Source organism: Rhodnius prolixus, unplaced genomic scaffold, assembly GCF_049639745.1.
Source record: "Rhodnius prolixus isolate KJV_2025 unplaced genomic scaffold, Rpr scaffold_12, whole genome shotgun sequence".
NCBI classification, from domain to species: Eukaryota; Metazoa; Arthropoda; class Insecta; order Hemiptera; family Reduviidae; genus Rhodnius; species Rhodnius prolixus.
This window is the reverse complement of record NW_027411635.1, coordinates 1335798-1349513: the sequence shown is the minus strand read 5'-3', so window position 1 is coordinate 1349513 and position 13716 is coordinate 1335798. Positions and strand designations below refer to the sequence as shown.

The 13716-nt window shown below is 32.0% G+C and overlaps 1 protein-coding gene across 6 annotated transcripts in view; it reads left to right on the top strand.

The window, feature by feature from the left end:
• The first annotated feature begins 1091 nt into the window (after positions 1 to 1091).
• Ipk1 (Inositol phosphate kinase 1) overlaps positions 1092 to 13716 on the top strand; it is a 27923-nt gene continuing 15298 nt past the window's right edge. For 2 of the 6 annotated variants that reach the window (XM_074143477.1, XM_074143472.1), the window contains exons 1-2: positions 1092 to 1167; positions 12305 to 12396. In XM_074143477.1, coding sequence (XP_073999578.1) covers positions 1107 to 1167; positions 12305 to 12396 — 153 coding nt within the window. In that variant the 5' untranslated portion in view covers positions 1092 to 1106. Of the gene's footprint in view, positions 1168 to 7393; positions 7416 to 10771; positions 10923 to 12304; positions 12397 to 13716 lie in introns of those variants that run through there. The other 4 variants (XM_074143476.1, XM_074143475.1, XM_074143473.1 and 1 more) reach the window with 4 other exon arrangements.

Here is a 13716-nt window from a genome sequence, read left to right as displayed (position 1 = left end):
CCAAACTTTTTTGACCCATGGACCCCTTTTTATAGTCAAAACTTGCCCATGGACCCCCCTTTTTATAGTCAAAACTTGCCCACGGACCCCCAAGTGAAAAAGCTACATAAATGCATAGTATAAAAATTACAAATTTAAAAAAACATTTTGTTGAAGAAGTATTTATTGAAATTATAACTTTTGTTTAAAATAAACTTTAAAAAAATTTATAATTAGGATGAACGTGATGAGATGTTATGAGTGTATTTATATCCGGCTCAATGTTTGTGAGTAGCTACCGCAAATCCCCACGAGTAATCTTTGGTTCAGGTCTGCATGAAGAGCCGTTAAGTGTTGACAGTGAGCAAGCAAATCTTCATCTCTATTTTGCAATTTCGAAAGATTTGAAAACTGAGAACATTCTCCTCTTCCCAAGTTTTGTTTTTACAGAAAAAGTTTTGCAACAAACGCAGATATTACGCTTTTAGTTTTGATTAAATTTAATTGGTCACCTTGTTAGTTTCTAATTTCCATAATAATAAAAATGGATCACAGTTTTATTATTTTATATCGAACCTTGCGCGGACCCTCTGACGTTGTTTAAGGGGACCCCCAAATCAATTTTAATTTGCCACGCGGACCCCCTGAATGATACCGGGGACCCCTGGAGGTCCCTAGGGACCACTTTGGGAACCACTGCCTTACATGAACACAGATCAATTTTAATAATGTAGTGTGAACACTCTCTTGGCTTTCTCTTACTGTAATTTGCAGTCTGTGACAGAAAGTGACCATGCATAGAAACATGATTAAGAAATAGTAAAAATACGTTTAGTATAAGTGATAGCACCAGTTGTCATCACTGTGTTCAAAATTTTAAAGTCAGACTATCTAACAAGGTAAAAAGTGATTGAGTCAAACAAACAAGGAAGAATGGCTTCAAAACATGATAAAAATGTTATAAATATCTGGCAATGCCATCACTCAGTGGCTCGGGAATTCCCTGCTAACTATCGGCCAGGCAGACTATACTCTCTGTTGAAACTACCTTGTTTTAATTATCTGCCAGCGGATATTGTTGTAAAGCGGGTTCAGTTTGCCAGCAAGCACTGACCAAAGTGTTCCTTATGGACACCTCTAACTACAGCGACATTTCTTGGCAATCAAAAGCAATTACTACCTTATCAGGTAATTATTCTTTCACAATTTACAATTAACAATAACATCATGAATGGTTATGGTCGTACCGAGATCCCAGTAGCATTAAGAACAATATGAATAATATGTTAAAAAAGTTTGAAAATAAATTAAGTTTTGACGACTGGGAGAGAACCAAAAATTCGACGTATAACCATTTATATTTTCACTTGAAAACAGTGCCGGGTATAGAAGAATATTTTTATTTTCTAGTTCCAATTAAGGTAATACGCCTCATCAGCAGAATCCGGCTGATGAACTTTAAATATATAACTTTTTCTATTGACGATATTAATTGTAAATGGAACGCTGAGGATATTTGTACTTGCTGCAATCTGAATTTACCGGACGACCTTTTTCATTTTTTCTTGACCTGCCCGTTATTTGAATCTTTAAGAATATTACATTTAAATCAGTACTTGATGGATGGTAATGGCCTCCTCAAAATAGATTCTATTAATAAACTTTATAATATTTATTACTTTACAATTAAAGCCTTAAAAAGAAAATTGTTAATAGCAGACACCCTTAGGTATGTTTCATAAATCTAAGTCAGCTCCTTACTTCAAATTGTACACTTTATCAAACTTATATCTTCATTTATTTACTTACTTATTTACATTTATTTATTTACTATTTTCTCAATCTATCAGCTTTCTGTACATTTTTGTTTGGTATGTATTGAACTCTTCTGTAATGGTTGTAACTTATATACAGAATAAAATAAAATAATTAGGCACTGGACGGATACACCGGTAAAGTAATTAAAAACATAAACTAATTCTTTTAATAGAGTAAGATATTTTTTTTTTTTTAATTTCGATTTTTCTTTCATCTAAATTCGAGAACAGAAAGTAAATTTAATAACATTATTCATTAGGATTTTAAATTAAATAAGTTATGAGTTTCTTTTAATTCTAATTGACAGTACTCTAGTTCCCTATTTACCCTAATTTTAAAATTGTTTTCTATTTCATTTCTTTGTCTACAATGCCTCAAGTAAAGTTTGCTTTTTTAGTTTCATTGTTTAATTTAAGTTTTAATTAAATACTTTATACTATGTATTTTTAGTATAAATTTCTGTTAGTTCCTTTCCTTTACTATATTTTAAGAAACGTATTTTTGTTCTAAAGTTTAATCATGTATTTTGTGAACTCCTCTGTAACGGTTTGTATAAACTTAAATACAGATATTAAAAAAAAAAAAAAAAATTAACAATAACTATTTAATTATTTACTCTATTCTGAGAAAGAGCAAATGCAATGGCGGTAGTGTCAAATTTACGAAACTGAGTTTTCCGCTGAGTGAGGTCACTGAACCCAAAAAAAGTAGAGGAGGTTATACTCAGGAAAATACAACCATAGGTATCCCTCTAAAGTGCCGAGTTAGAACAAAACACACTTCTTCTTCTTGTTTGGCACTACAGCCCATGAAGGACCTTGGCCGCCTCTATAATCTTGGGCCGCTCTTCTCCAACATCTTACGTCCAAATCTCTGAAATCCTGCTCAACACTGTCGAATCATCTACCCGGGGCCTCCCTCTCTTCCTAGCCGCTCCTTGATGTCCAAGAAATACTTTCTTAGCTACACTTTTCTCTCCCATTTGTTCCAAGTAACCTAACCATCTAATCCTTCCTTGTTTGATAAAACCCACGTTTCGCTCCCGTACATCACAATAGGTCTCAAAATCGTCTTTAACACTGCATTGCCTATCCGAAGTCAATTTGACTCCAAAAAAAAAAAATAGGAATGGTCCTCTGTTTCCCCACATCTCATAGCTATCCCGAAATGCTCTTAGATATGCTATCCCTACTCTATCACCGTTCGATAGTCACGAGCTGAAGACCGTGGAATTCTTAGTTTCTTTTTGCAGATTAGTTTACTTGAATCATAGGAGTCATTTCGAATCCTGATTGGTAATATAAGTAGATTTTCTGTTATTAAGGGGTTATAGGCAGTCAGAGGCACCAAAAAGTCATTTTTTCAAATTTTTTGGGGGGAAAAACGTGTTTACTTTTTTATTCGGGAACTTTTGCGTCATATCAGTCCATGTTTAAAGAACTTATTGTAATTTTTTCGTTACAAATTAATAATAATTGTACTAATTGCGAATATTTTAATGCAACACGTCAAAAAAATGCAACCCTCTCGTGGACATGATATCTTGAGACTGGGTCATCTGAAATCAAAATTTCGAAAAGATTTCGTTAGTAGATGACTTTATCTCGTACTTGACCGAAGGATTTAGAAAAAAATTGAATTTTTAATTTTTGGGACAACTTTAAAGTTTGATTCACGATTTTCACTAAAAAAAATTGACCATTTTATGTTTGTGAAACAAGTTCTATTCATTGAAAAAAAAAATCCTTCGTCCAAGTACGATTTTAATATGTTTAAAAGAAATACGTAAAATTTCAAAAAGATCGGTGCAGTAGATTTTGAGATATCGTGTCCACCGACTTTGAAAACGTAGTTTTGAGAAAAACGCGTTTAAAGTTTTCAGCGATTAAAGGTTTGCGAATATAACCTGGATAATCTTTTTTTCAACTTACACAGTGTCATCGATTCCAGGCCCATAAAATAAGTCCTCCATGTCTTCCAAAATGTCCAAGTTTTCCGATTTCTGCTGTCTGCGTAGGATTCTTGCCTCCCGCGTAGCAAGTTGAGCTCTGTGCTCAGCGATGGTAATTCGAACGGTCGGGGCTTGTAAACACTTTCACTCTTATAATTTTGCTCGGATCGACTTGAAATTTTAGGACAACATTCCTGAGATACTATACTTTAATATATATATAAAAAAAAAATCGATTTTTTCAAATTTCTGACTGCCTATAACCCTTAAAGTAATCGCCTATTTTTTCAGGCGGGGCTTAACGTCCAACTACCAATTAGGTGTCGTGGACGGAGGCGACTAGCAAACATACTTTACTGTAAATTCCTTTTATTAACCATTAAATAAAATCCAAGGCCTAAGACCGGGAATCGAACCACAATATATATTAGCTTCGCAGGTCTTTTTCTGTTATTAACTTGACTTAAATTATTTTATTTATTGCTTAAATGCTTTTTGGATAAATTTACATAATTTTCGTAGAAAGTATCAAGGCACAAAAAGAAAGCCTCTTTCTAGAATTGATTTTCTGTCCGAATTGCAGCAAAAACTTGCAGCGAATGGGGTAATTTTCGATCCGTGTCAATAGCGCACAGTAATTGAAAAAATAGTGAATGTAATTTAAAAAAAATGAAAAAGTCCCTGATCAGAAGGCAGCCAATCAGGGTTCTAGAAACTACTGAAATTACTGCGATCTTAGGTTGAAATTAATTCCTTCTGCGTGAAATGTTAAAGCCAATTTGCGGACAAAATTTGTTTTTTCGTTCTTAATTCCTATTCTTTCTCATCCTTTAATGCAAATTTTATTTTTAAAATTCAAATCATTATAAAAAAAGATAAATAAATTATGGAGTCAATATGACTCCACATTGGCAATAACTGACTAAGTTTGAGCATTGGCAATGCAGTGTTAAGCACTCTATAGGTTTCTAAAGCACAACACTTTCTGTGAGGGGTAAAAGCTCCTATTACCTGCCGTAAAACACACGTACACAAAGAAAAAAAAATCTTGAAAAAATGAAGAAAATTTGCACCTTTGATCTATGAGAATTATACTACAGTAACAGAGTCGTATGGTTATTTAACGTCAGATTTTTACCCGCCACGTAGATAACGAAAACGCGTTTTTGTATCTTATCCGTTTCGAGCAACTAAAGCTGAAGTTTCACAGTCAACACTCGCATTCTAGTGTTACTTTTATGAACTAATTCAGAAAAATTTGAGGTAAATATTTTACTTTACTTACTAAAATTTCCAAATTACAAATTTACAAAATTTACTTAGAACTTTCGTTTTATTTAAGTTTTAATATTATACAAAGTTACTGTAATAAAACTATTTTTTTAAGAGAAACGTGACGTTCTAGCGTCTTCAAAATAAACATTTTTAAAAAAACCCTGAAGCAAAATTGATTGGTGTACTACCGTTGAATACCAAGTGCACTCACTGTAAAGAAACCGGTTAATGTTTTTATCGATAAAATCTCTAAAAAAGAAAAAACCGTTTTTTGAAAATGGTTAGAAAAGTGGCACTTTCTAATCAGACATTTCTACAAACTTCAAATTTATATCAACACTTTTAATTTTTATTATTAAGTATGGGGCTTCTGTGATCGGGCAAGTTCGACCTCTAAAAAAATTCAGGTCCTTGAAAGGATGAATAAAAAATCATTTTTAAAACTGATAGAACAGTTCTGTTAGGGCTGATCGTACAAAACTGCTGAAAAAGTTTAGTATCGAAAAACACCTAAATTTGACAATTTTTCCTCTTTTTCTACAAAAGATAAAAATAAATTTCTTTTTTTCAAAGGGCATATCGTTGTTTATTAGTGCAATTTTAGCATCAATGCAGATCAGGTAGATAACCCAAAATGGGTTTACTTAAAATTACTTTGATCACAGGCTTATTCACGGGGCATGGTAGGTTCAGGAAGCATCTGTTCAAGGTGGGACTTATTAGCTCGGAACCTTTGTGCAGATTGTGTCAGGAGAAGGATGAGGAAACGGCCTCACACTTGTTGTTCGATTGCGTTGCAGTGATTGCGCTATGAAACCTTTGGATCTTTGAGACCAAAAGAGATAGTAGCGCAAAAAGAACTATTAGGGAAAGTCCTCAACCTTCTTAGTAGGGGAGGTTTCGTCTACTAGATCCAAAGGGGGCGGGCACCATAAGCCTCTTTGCCTGCGGTGCCGTGGGGTCCCGTCTCGCAATTGTAATCTAATCTTTAAGTACTTAATTATATGGACTAAATTTAAATATAATTTAGGCTTGTGCAATTTGTGCTCTCGTACTGTAAGAAGAATTCAGAATTGAAATTTCTTAAGTCCGAAATTAGATAACGACAGTTGTAGAGCAACTCCACTTTATTATTTCAATCTGCGAATATGTTATATGTGAGATGATTACTAAGAAGTTCTTAAATAGAGGATGATAAAGATAAATAGTAAGAATCATTTTGAATAGGGTTAAAATAGTATCCCTTGGTTTCAATGTACATCTTATTACAATATTACTTGAACACAAAATATTTATTTATGAAAATGGCCATCTAAGAGTCTGTGATACCTAATCATATTCTAAAAAAAAAAAAATATTAATTGAATGCAGTAAAATGACAAATGATATTAATGCTATAAAAAAATTTCTCAAGTTCAATGGTATTGAAGTATCTTCTGTAAGAATTCATGAAAACATTGTTCAACGACACATTTTAAAGTACTTAGAAAGACGTAAGAGCAATCAGTTTAGAAAAATGGGAAAAAATGATAAAAAGTTTAAATTTAACGCATAATTAATTTCGGACGTTTCTAAAAGGCTGAAATGCGAGCTATAGTATAAATGAATTGTTGGGTACTCGCTGATTTGTGTCCTTTTTGTCGTTTAATCAACCCTTGTACTTAAATTTTTAAAACTGTTAGTTATTCTTAAGAAGATGATGCTTACCTTAGAGTAAGTTTTTCTTAAGAAGATAATGTCAGTGATTTCATCCCATCACAGCGCGCTTGTTTCCCGTTGATGTTAGATTTCCATTTTTTTTTTTAGGAATTAAACATTATATTTAAGAGAAATCTGACTCCATTTACTAAGGTCCTGATTCTTTTCTGATGGCGCAATTCTGAATGTAAAGGGTAAATCGAAATTAATCAAAATTCCAGCATACTAAGATAGATAAAATCATTTATATTACATCCAACATTACGAAACTATCCATGTGTTCAGTACAATGTAACAAAGTAATCATTGAGCAATCGTTGAAGAATATTTTTCGATTAATTAATTAAATTAAACAATATTGCAAAATAATATTGACTAGTCATTGATTATTCTGAATATAAATTCATGAGAAAAATATTAATAAACTGAAGAACCGCTACGTACTCGTATATTAGTTATCAGAATAAATACTTGAAAATTATTACAAATGTTTATAATTATTTGCTGAGTAGGGAATCAAATTACAATTTAATAGGAAAACCTTATTTAATAAGTAATCTGCTGTTATCTACAATGAGGTGGATAATTAAAATTATAGCCGATTTACACTTCACTTTCTTCTTTTATGGTAGAATATTCAATTATCCATTTTGTGTAATATCTGAGAGAGAAGATCGTACCATTTTCTGAAACGGTATATATATATTTTTTTTTTTAATAACGTAAATCCACAATTATGATATGACTTTGTAAAGGTACATAAAATATCTTGTATTTACTAGGAGTTATATGTTAGGCTTGCTAAGCACCTGAATAAATATTGCCATTTTTAAATCAAATTAAAGTGTTTTGGTAAATCAAAGGAATAGTCAAAGTTTTATTTATTTCATATTAATTCTAATTTACTCATTTTTGTTGTTATTTAGTTTCAGAATGTTTATTCTAGGTTTTACTTTCTCTTACTTTATTATTGTTTTTATTGTGTAGTAAAATTTTAATTGGACTGAGTTTTCACTGGTAAGGTCTGTTTTGAGGTCCCCTGATTTCGATAAAGTGGTTTTTACAAAATGGTCTCTCTTTCTCTTTTTCGCAGTATTTGTCGTAACCATAACACAAAAACGACAAATCGCCGACAGTTCAAATTTGATATTTTGTTTAGATACCAATAAAGGAAGCTACAATAAGGTTTTGATCGAGATCGGTAAGCTGAAGTATCACTTTATAGTTTTTAAGATTCACTCGAGAATGGCTGTCACGTGAAAACTTCAAAACTTTATATTAAAAACATACAAATCTAAAAATTATATTTGAAAACATTTTTTTTTTTTTTTTCAGGAAAATTCGAGTAAGGATACTTCTGAGAGACGAGTAGATAAATTCCCTCCGAGGTCTCTTTTTTTTATGTTAGGTCGGCCTATCACGGTTAAATTTATTTTTGACATTAACTTTAAAAAAAATTCTTTACCGAAATACTTCTTCATTCAATGGATAGTTCAATTTTTCGGAAATAGTTCCTATCCTTTAATCTTTAAACTTCATATTGGTTCAGGGCAGACTTCTCTGTAAAGTTATATTTCAGTGATATGTAAATTTTACAAACTATAATGCTGGTGAGAATATTATTAATTTAGAACGTTGAGAACAGCAGTAACAGAGAGTCGAGTCAGTGTACCTACCAGATTTTTGTTTTGTTATTGTTTAAGGAGAGAATATTGTGTATACATAGCCACACATTATTCTCGGTTTTAGACTCAGGGAACCACAAAACGGATATTTACAATGAAAACTCGATATTTTGAAATTGGACATGGCAGTCAAAATTTTTCACCTTCTAAACGACAAATTACAAATAGCATCTTGTTTAGCCAACACCCAAACACGGTAATGGATTTAGAAATCAATAAGATAATATCAGGTACTCGTGGAATTAATTTTGAAGTACTTATTTTTAAAGATATTGACGTAAGTATACCTTTTTAAAAAAAAAAAACATTTGTATTTCACCAGCCTATTTTTCAAGGTCAATTTCTCTCAAATCAATGTTTTACAACACTTTTTACAATTATATCTAGAATGTTTAAAATAAAAGAGATTTATTTTGTACATCTGTTTTTCAATACCCCTGAATTCTGGAACGGTTTGAATCTAAATAGTTTCTTGCATTTCTTATTTTCTTATTATTATTATTTATTTATTTTTTAGCATGTTTTTATTTTACAGATTCTGAATTTATTAGTTCTACTTTTTTGGTTTTCCTTTAAATAAATTGATCATTTTATTGTTCTATTATTTAGAAGGAAGTATTAAAATGTAATATGTTACACTGCTACAGTATCAGTTGTAATTAATCCTATCTCTTTCAAGAGTTTCTGCCATATAATTGCTCAATTCAACTAGATCTTTTAAAACTTATTACAGTTGTTATACATTTTTCAATAGAAATTCTGATGAGCCAGAAAGTCGCTAGTCTAAATTCAAGTCAAAACTTTAGGGTTTTACATAGGAAATCAAATATTAATTAGGCTGAACAATAATGAATAATGCGCAGACTTTTATTTATAGCTCAGGATTGATTAGAGCTGATTGGGGTAATTAGGCTTTTCTTTAAAGTACCACTTCAGTACCTACTATAATGTACAGTCCTGTGTTATATAAATTACAAAAGAATATTATATGTGTTGCTAAAGTGCCGAGTTTGAAGTAAAATCCGGAGTTTCACTCAGCTGAATGGATTTTTCCTTTTTTGAGATTTTATCAGAAAGTGGCACCATAGATTTTTTTTAAGCCTCTTTGTACTCTTTTCGCACATGAAAATCTACAGCTTTTATTAAAAAAAAAAAAATTATCCTTATTTTTGTTCTTTTTTTTTTTATTACAACTAACGCCTCCAACTTGACAACTTTGCCTTATGTTCCTAGTTTTCCTCCATGTTATTACCCGCGCTACTTCTTACATTCCTGTTCTATCTAGTTGCAAAAATTAAGCTTTTAAATGGTTATTTCTCTTTTTAAAAAATACCCCTGGTATTTTATATAACCACCTGACGTTTGGTGGACAGGTTTTTTTGTTCCCAAGATGATATGGCATAAATAGAATTCAAATACGCTGCAAACATTGATCCGAATCACAAACGCCATCCTTCATCTTCAAAACATCATGAGCATTATTAGCAATATTTATGCGGAGAATAATTTGTCTTTCATAATAAAAGATTTTCCAGAATACCTTCGTTTTCAATTGGTTCAATAACTCCCTGTTCTACTGGTTCTTGCCTGTAAAAGTGAAACTCCTGTACGCACTCATGATCATGAATATAGTGCTTACTATGTTTTATTGATCATCATGAAGACTCCTGCTTGTTGCGTTCACTTTTATCTACTCCAATAAAAATTTATGTAATTTCAGAGTATCTCACTTGCATTCCTTGTCATTTTTATTTGACTCAAAATAGTTGTCAATTTTATAATGGGTAAGTTAAATGAATTTCCATGTACTAATGAAACCTAGCTTATTCTATCCATCAACAGACAGTGTTGTCTGTAGCCAGAGAACACTGTCCTGAGGCAAGCAGTGCATTGAAAAAAAGCTTCAGGCGCCAATGACCTTAGATTTGTTGCGCCTTAAATAAAAAGTTTATATACAAGAGTTTGCATAAGAGAAATTAAATATTTGCTGTTCGTGACAATATTTATGCCTGACTTAACTGGGTTTTAACAAAAAGTAAATTACAGGTCCAAAAAAGTATAAAGGTATAAGTTATCTTCATTTTGAGGCAACACGGTAGCCGAGCGGTAATAGATTCCCGGTCTAGGCCTGGATTTTATTTAATCTAATATGAGAACTCTCTCGTAAAAGTATGTTTGCTAATCGCTTCCGTCCATAACACCTAATTGGTAGTTGGACTTAGAGCTGCCTGAAAAAAAAGCTATCTACATTTGGATTTTTTTGTTATCTTCATCTAGACAAACTGCTACCCCAACAACTGAGAGCCCTTCCCCCTCTCCCTCCGACTAAGCACTTTTGTTAAAGTGCTACTGTCGAGATGTGAGGAATTTAGTAGAGCTGCCGCGTCATCTCTCATTTAATGCGCCACTTGTTGTTAACTGCTTACTAGTCAGGTAAGCCTGCTGACCATCATATCTAGCGATCATTCTAAAATTCGCAACCTATATACGCGTACGGTAGCATGGAAACTGTGCAGGTAAATTAATCTTGAATTAATTATTTGCAGAGCTTATATAATGAAATAAAATGTATAAAAGCTATTTTTGTATGCTACGTAGATGGTACATGAGACCATTCTAGTCATTTCCTACTGATTATTCAACTTCACTCCTTAGTTAACCTTAGTTTTCGCTCTCACATGTTATAAACTATCTACTTAAGCAGGCAATGGATTTCGGCGCCAGAGTTTAGGTCTCGCTCGCACACCGTCAGTAATTAAAAATACATTTGCCCTATAGCTGTTTTTGTGTTGACGATATATAGTTTACAGACAACAACAATCTGATGTTGAAATATATTGTATTTTGCCGACTAAAAAATAGATAATTTTGGTAAAATCCCTATCTCAAAAAGTTAGTAAAGAGAATACGTTGAAATACACCATATTACATGGCAGCAAACAGCTCTCTATCGTCCCAAATAAAGTAGCAACCAAATGAGCCACTGGCGACCAAATTCAAAGGAGAATCTTGACCTCCTCTTAAAAGTTAACCATTCACTAGCTGCTAGATTCGATGACGACCAAAGAATTATTGATTTGTAGCTTAGACTTACTGTATATTTCTGAATAAAAAAAAACAAACTTTGGAACAGAAAAAATTATAATCAGACGGCGTCAGATCGAGACTGTTTCAACTTTGATGTAACGGCGAAATTCCGTCAAGCGGTTAAATTTTGTGTTGTACCAATTTTTTAATAATTTTTTAATATTACGCCACTAGAACTACTTTACACCTAATCAATGTGACAATTTGATTTATAAAACAATCATTCAATAGATTTTTAAGTAGCTTTCAGCAAGTTTCTCAATGAATCTGCGCTTGTGAATGTGTCAATGCATAAAAAAATTGTTTGCTTACGCTCTTTTTGTTGGTCTCAAAGACACAGGTATAGCAACTCCAAGAGCAGAGATAATATTAATTTCAACTTTTATTTCGAATTATTTGAATTGTTAAGCCTGTGATATAATGGGTATTTTAAAGAAAATGGGCCCCCTCTTCAGTTGTTTGTAGAAATATTACATTTTCTTTCAAGCTTAGTTTATCGAATTTATAGTTCTACTTGTATTTATTTTTTTCAGTAAAACTTTTGTAAATTGCTGTTTTGAAAAATATTAATGCAATTAAATACTCATTTACTGGAGTTGGTAGCTTGTGGTGTTAGTTATAATTTGGAACCTTCCCAGACTATTTCAGATTCCGAATAGATACAGGTCTGTTACCTGAGTGGGCTGAACCTAGTAGACCCTGGGCTCAGTGTCAAGTGAATAATTTTAATTTCAATATTATGGCTCGTTAATTTTTCTTACAAATATTTTACAGTTTTGTTTAAATTTATTTTTTTCATTTTATCTGCAAGTAAAGTTTGCTGTTATGAAGGTACAGAATCAAGAAGAGTCCAACGAAGAGGAAAGTCTACAAACTTTTTATAATTTGACTGATTGTTTATGGGTAAGTCGTTTTTTAAGTTTCTACTCTTTTTTTTCCAAGTGTTTATTTTAGTTTTACGTTTATCTTAAAATTATAGGGTGTGTAAATATTTTAAATTTAACACTTAAGTTGTACATTTTCTTGTATTTTTCATGCTTAAGTACATGAAAATATTATTATGAGTAATTAATAATTAGAAAATAATGGCTATAAGGCTATGTAAAAAAAGTGACCTTCATTATTAAAAAAACTACTCCTTACGATTTTTTTTTAAATGTAAGAAATGTCCATTGTTTTGACTTTTGTAGGGCTTCTTTCCATCTCTTATATCATTCCTTGGGTTTGCAATCAAGATATCAGTTGGCTGCCAGTTAAGCTGTTAAGTTCTTGTGCTCTATCGAACCCCTCTATGTGTCCTTTTATTTTCAGATACAACCTTTTATCTACCCAAACTGTACGCTTTAAATTGCAATCCATACTCTCTGTGACAAATTTAAATCAAATTAATTATTCACAAACATAACAGGATATCTTAAAACTGATACAAAGTCTACAATCCATTCAATTATTTTCGTTTCAAGAGGGTATTTTTAATATGTTAATATGTATGCCGTTGTACTTCAGGATTTTTTTTTCTCTTTTTTGAAGTAAGAATGTCTATTAAACCATATTAAATAGTGTGATTGTAGTTTGACTTATGTTGAGTTATGTTGGCTCATAACAGGACTTAAATTACTATTAAATGGCAAGTATGTAGATATTATATGGCTCTTGTACCAAAATTAAGGGCTCACCTCAGCAAAGACTCAATTGTTTCAGTTTAATCTACACCAACTCAACTTTGTCAAGCTGGTCAAAGAAGTCCAAACGATGGGCTCTAAACTTTGTTATCTTGGACACCACTGGAAGATGGTCTGCCACAGAAATACTTTTTTCTATAACCTGTCCTCTTTAGGAATTTCCACGAAATTTGTGCAAGTTATAAGAAGTCCATATGAAAGAACGAAATAATCAGTATGGGGAAATGGAACTCATTACAGTTTGACAACTTGTTTGGAATCCAACAGAGATATATATAATATAAAAAGAGTTCCTGTAATTTCTTAAAGAGTTGTTTACCATTAATATAGTATGGTTCCTGTAAATGTTAGACGTGTTTGGATGTGTTTTGAAGTCCTTGGAACGTCTTTAATTAAAAAACAGTGTTTTTTTTGTATAACCTATTAATCAACTGCATGCTCAACAAACAAACCATCTAAAATAAACAACTGGACAGGAAGTATGATGGCGTCATCCACTTTAAACCTGATGGTCGGTCGATTACGTCTACTTTAAAAGATG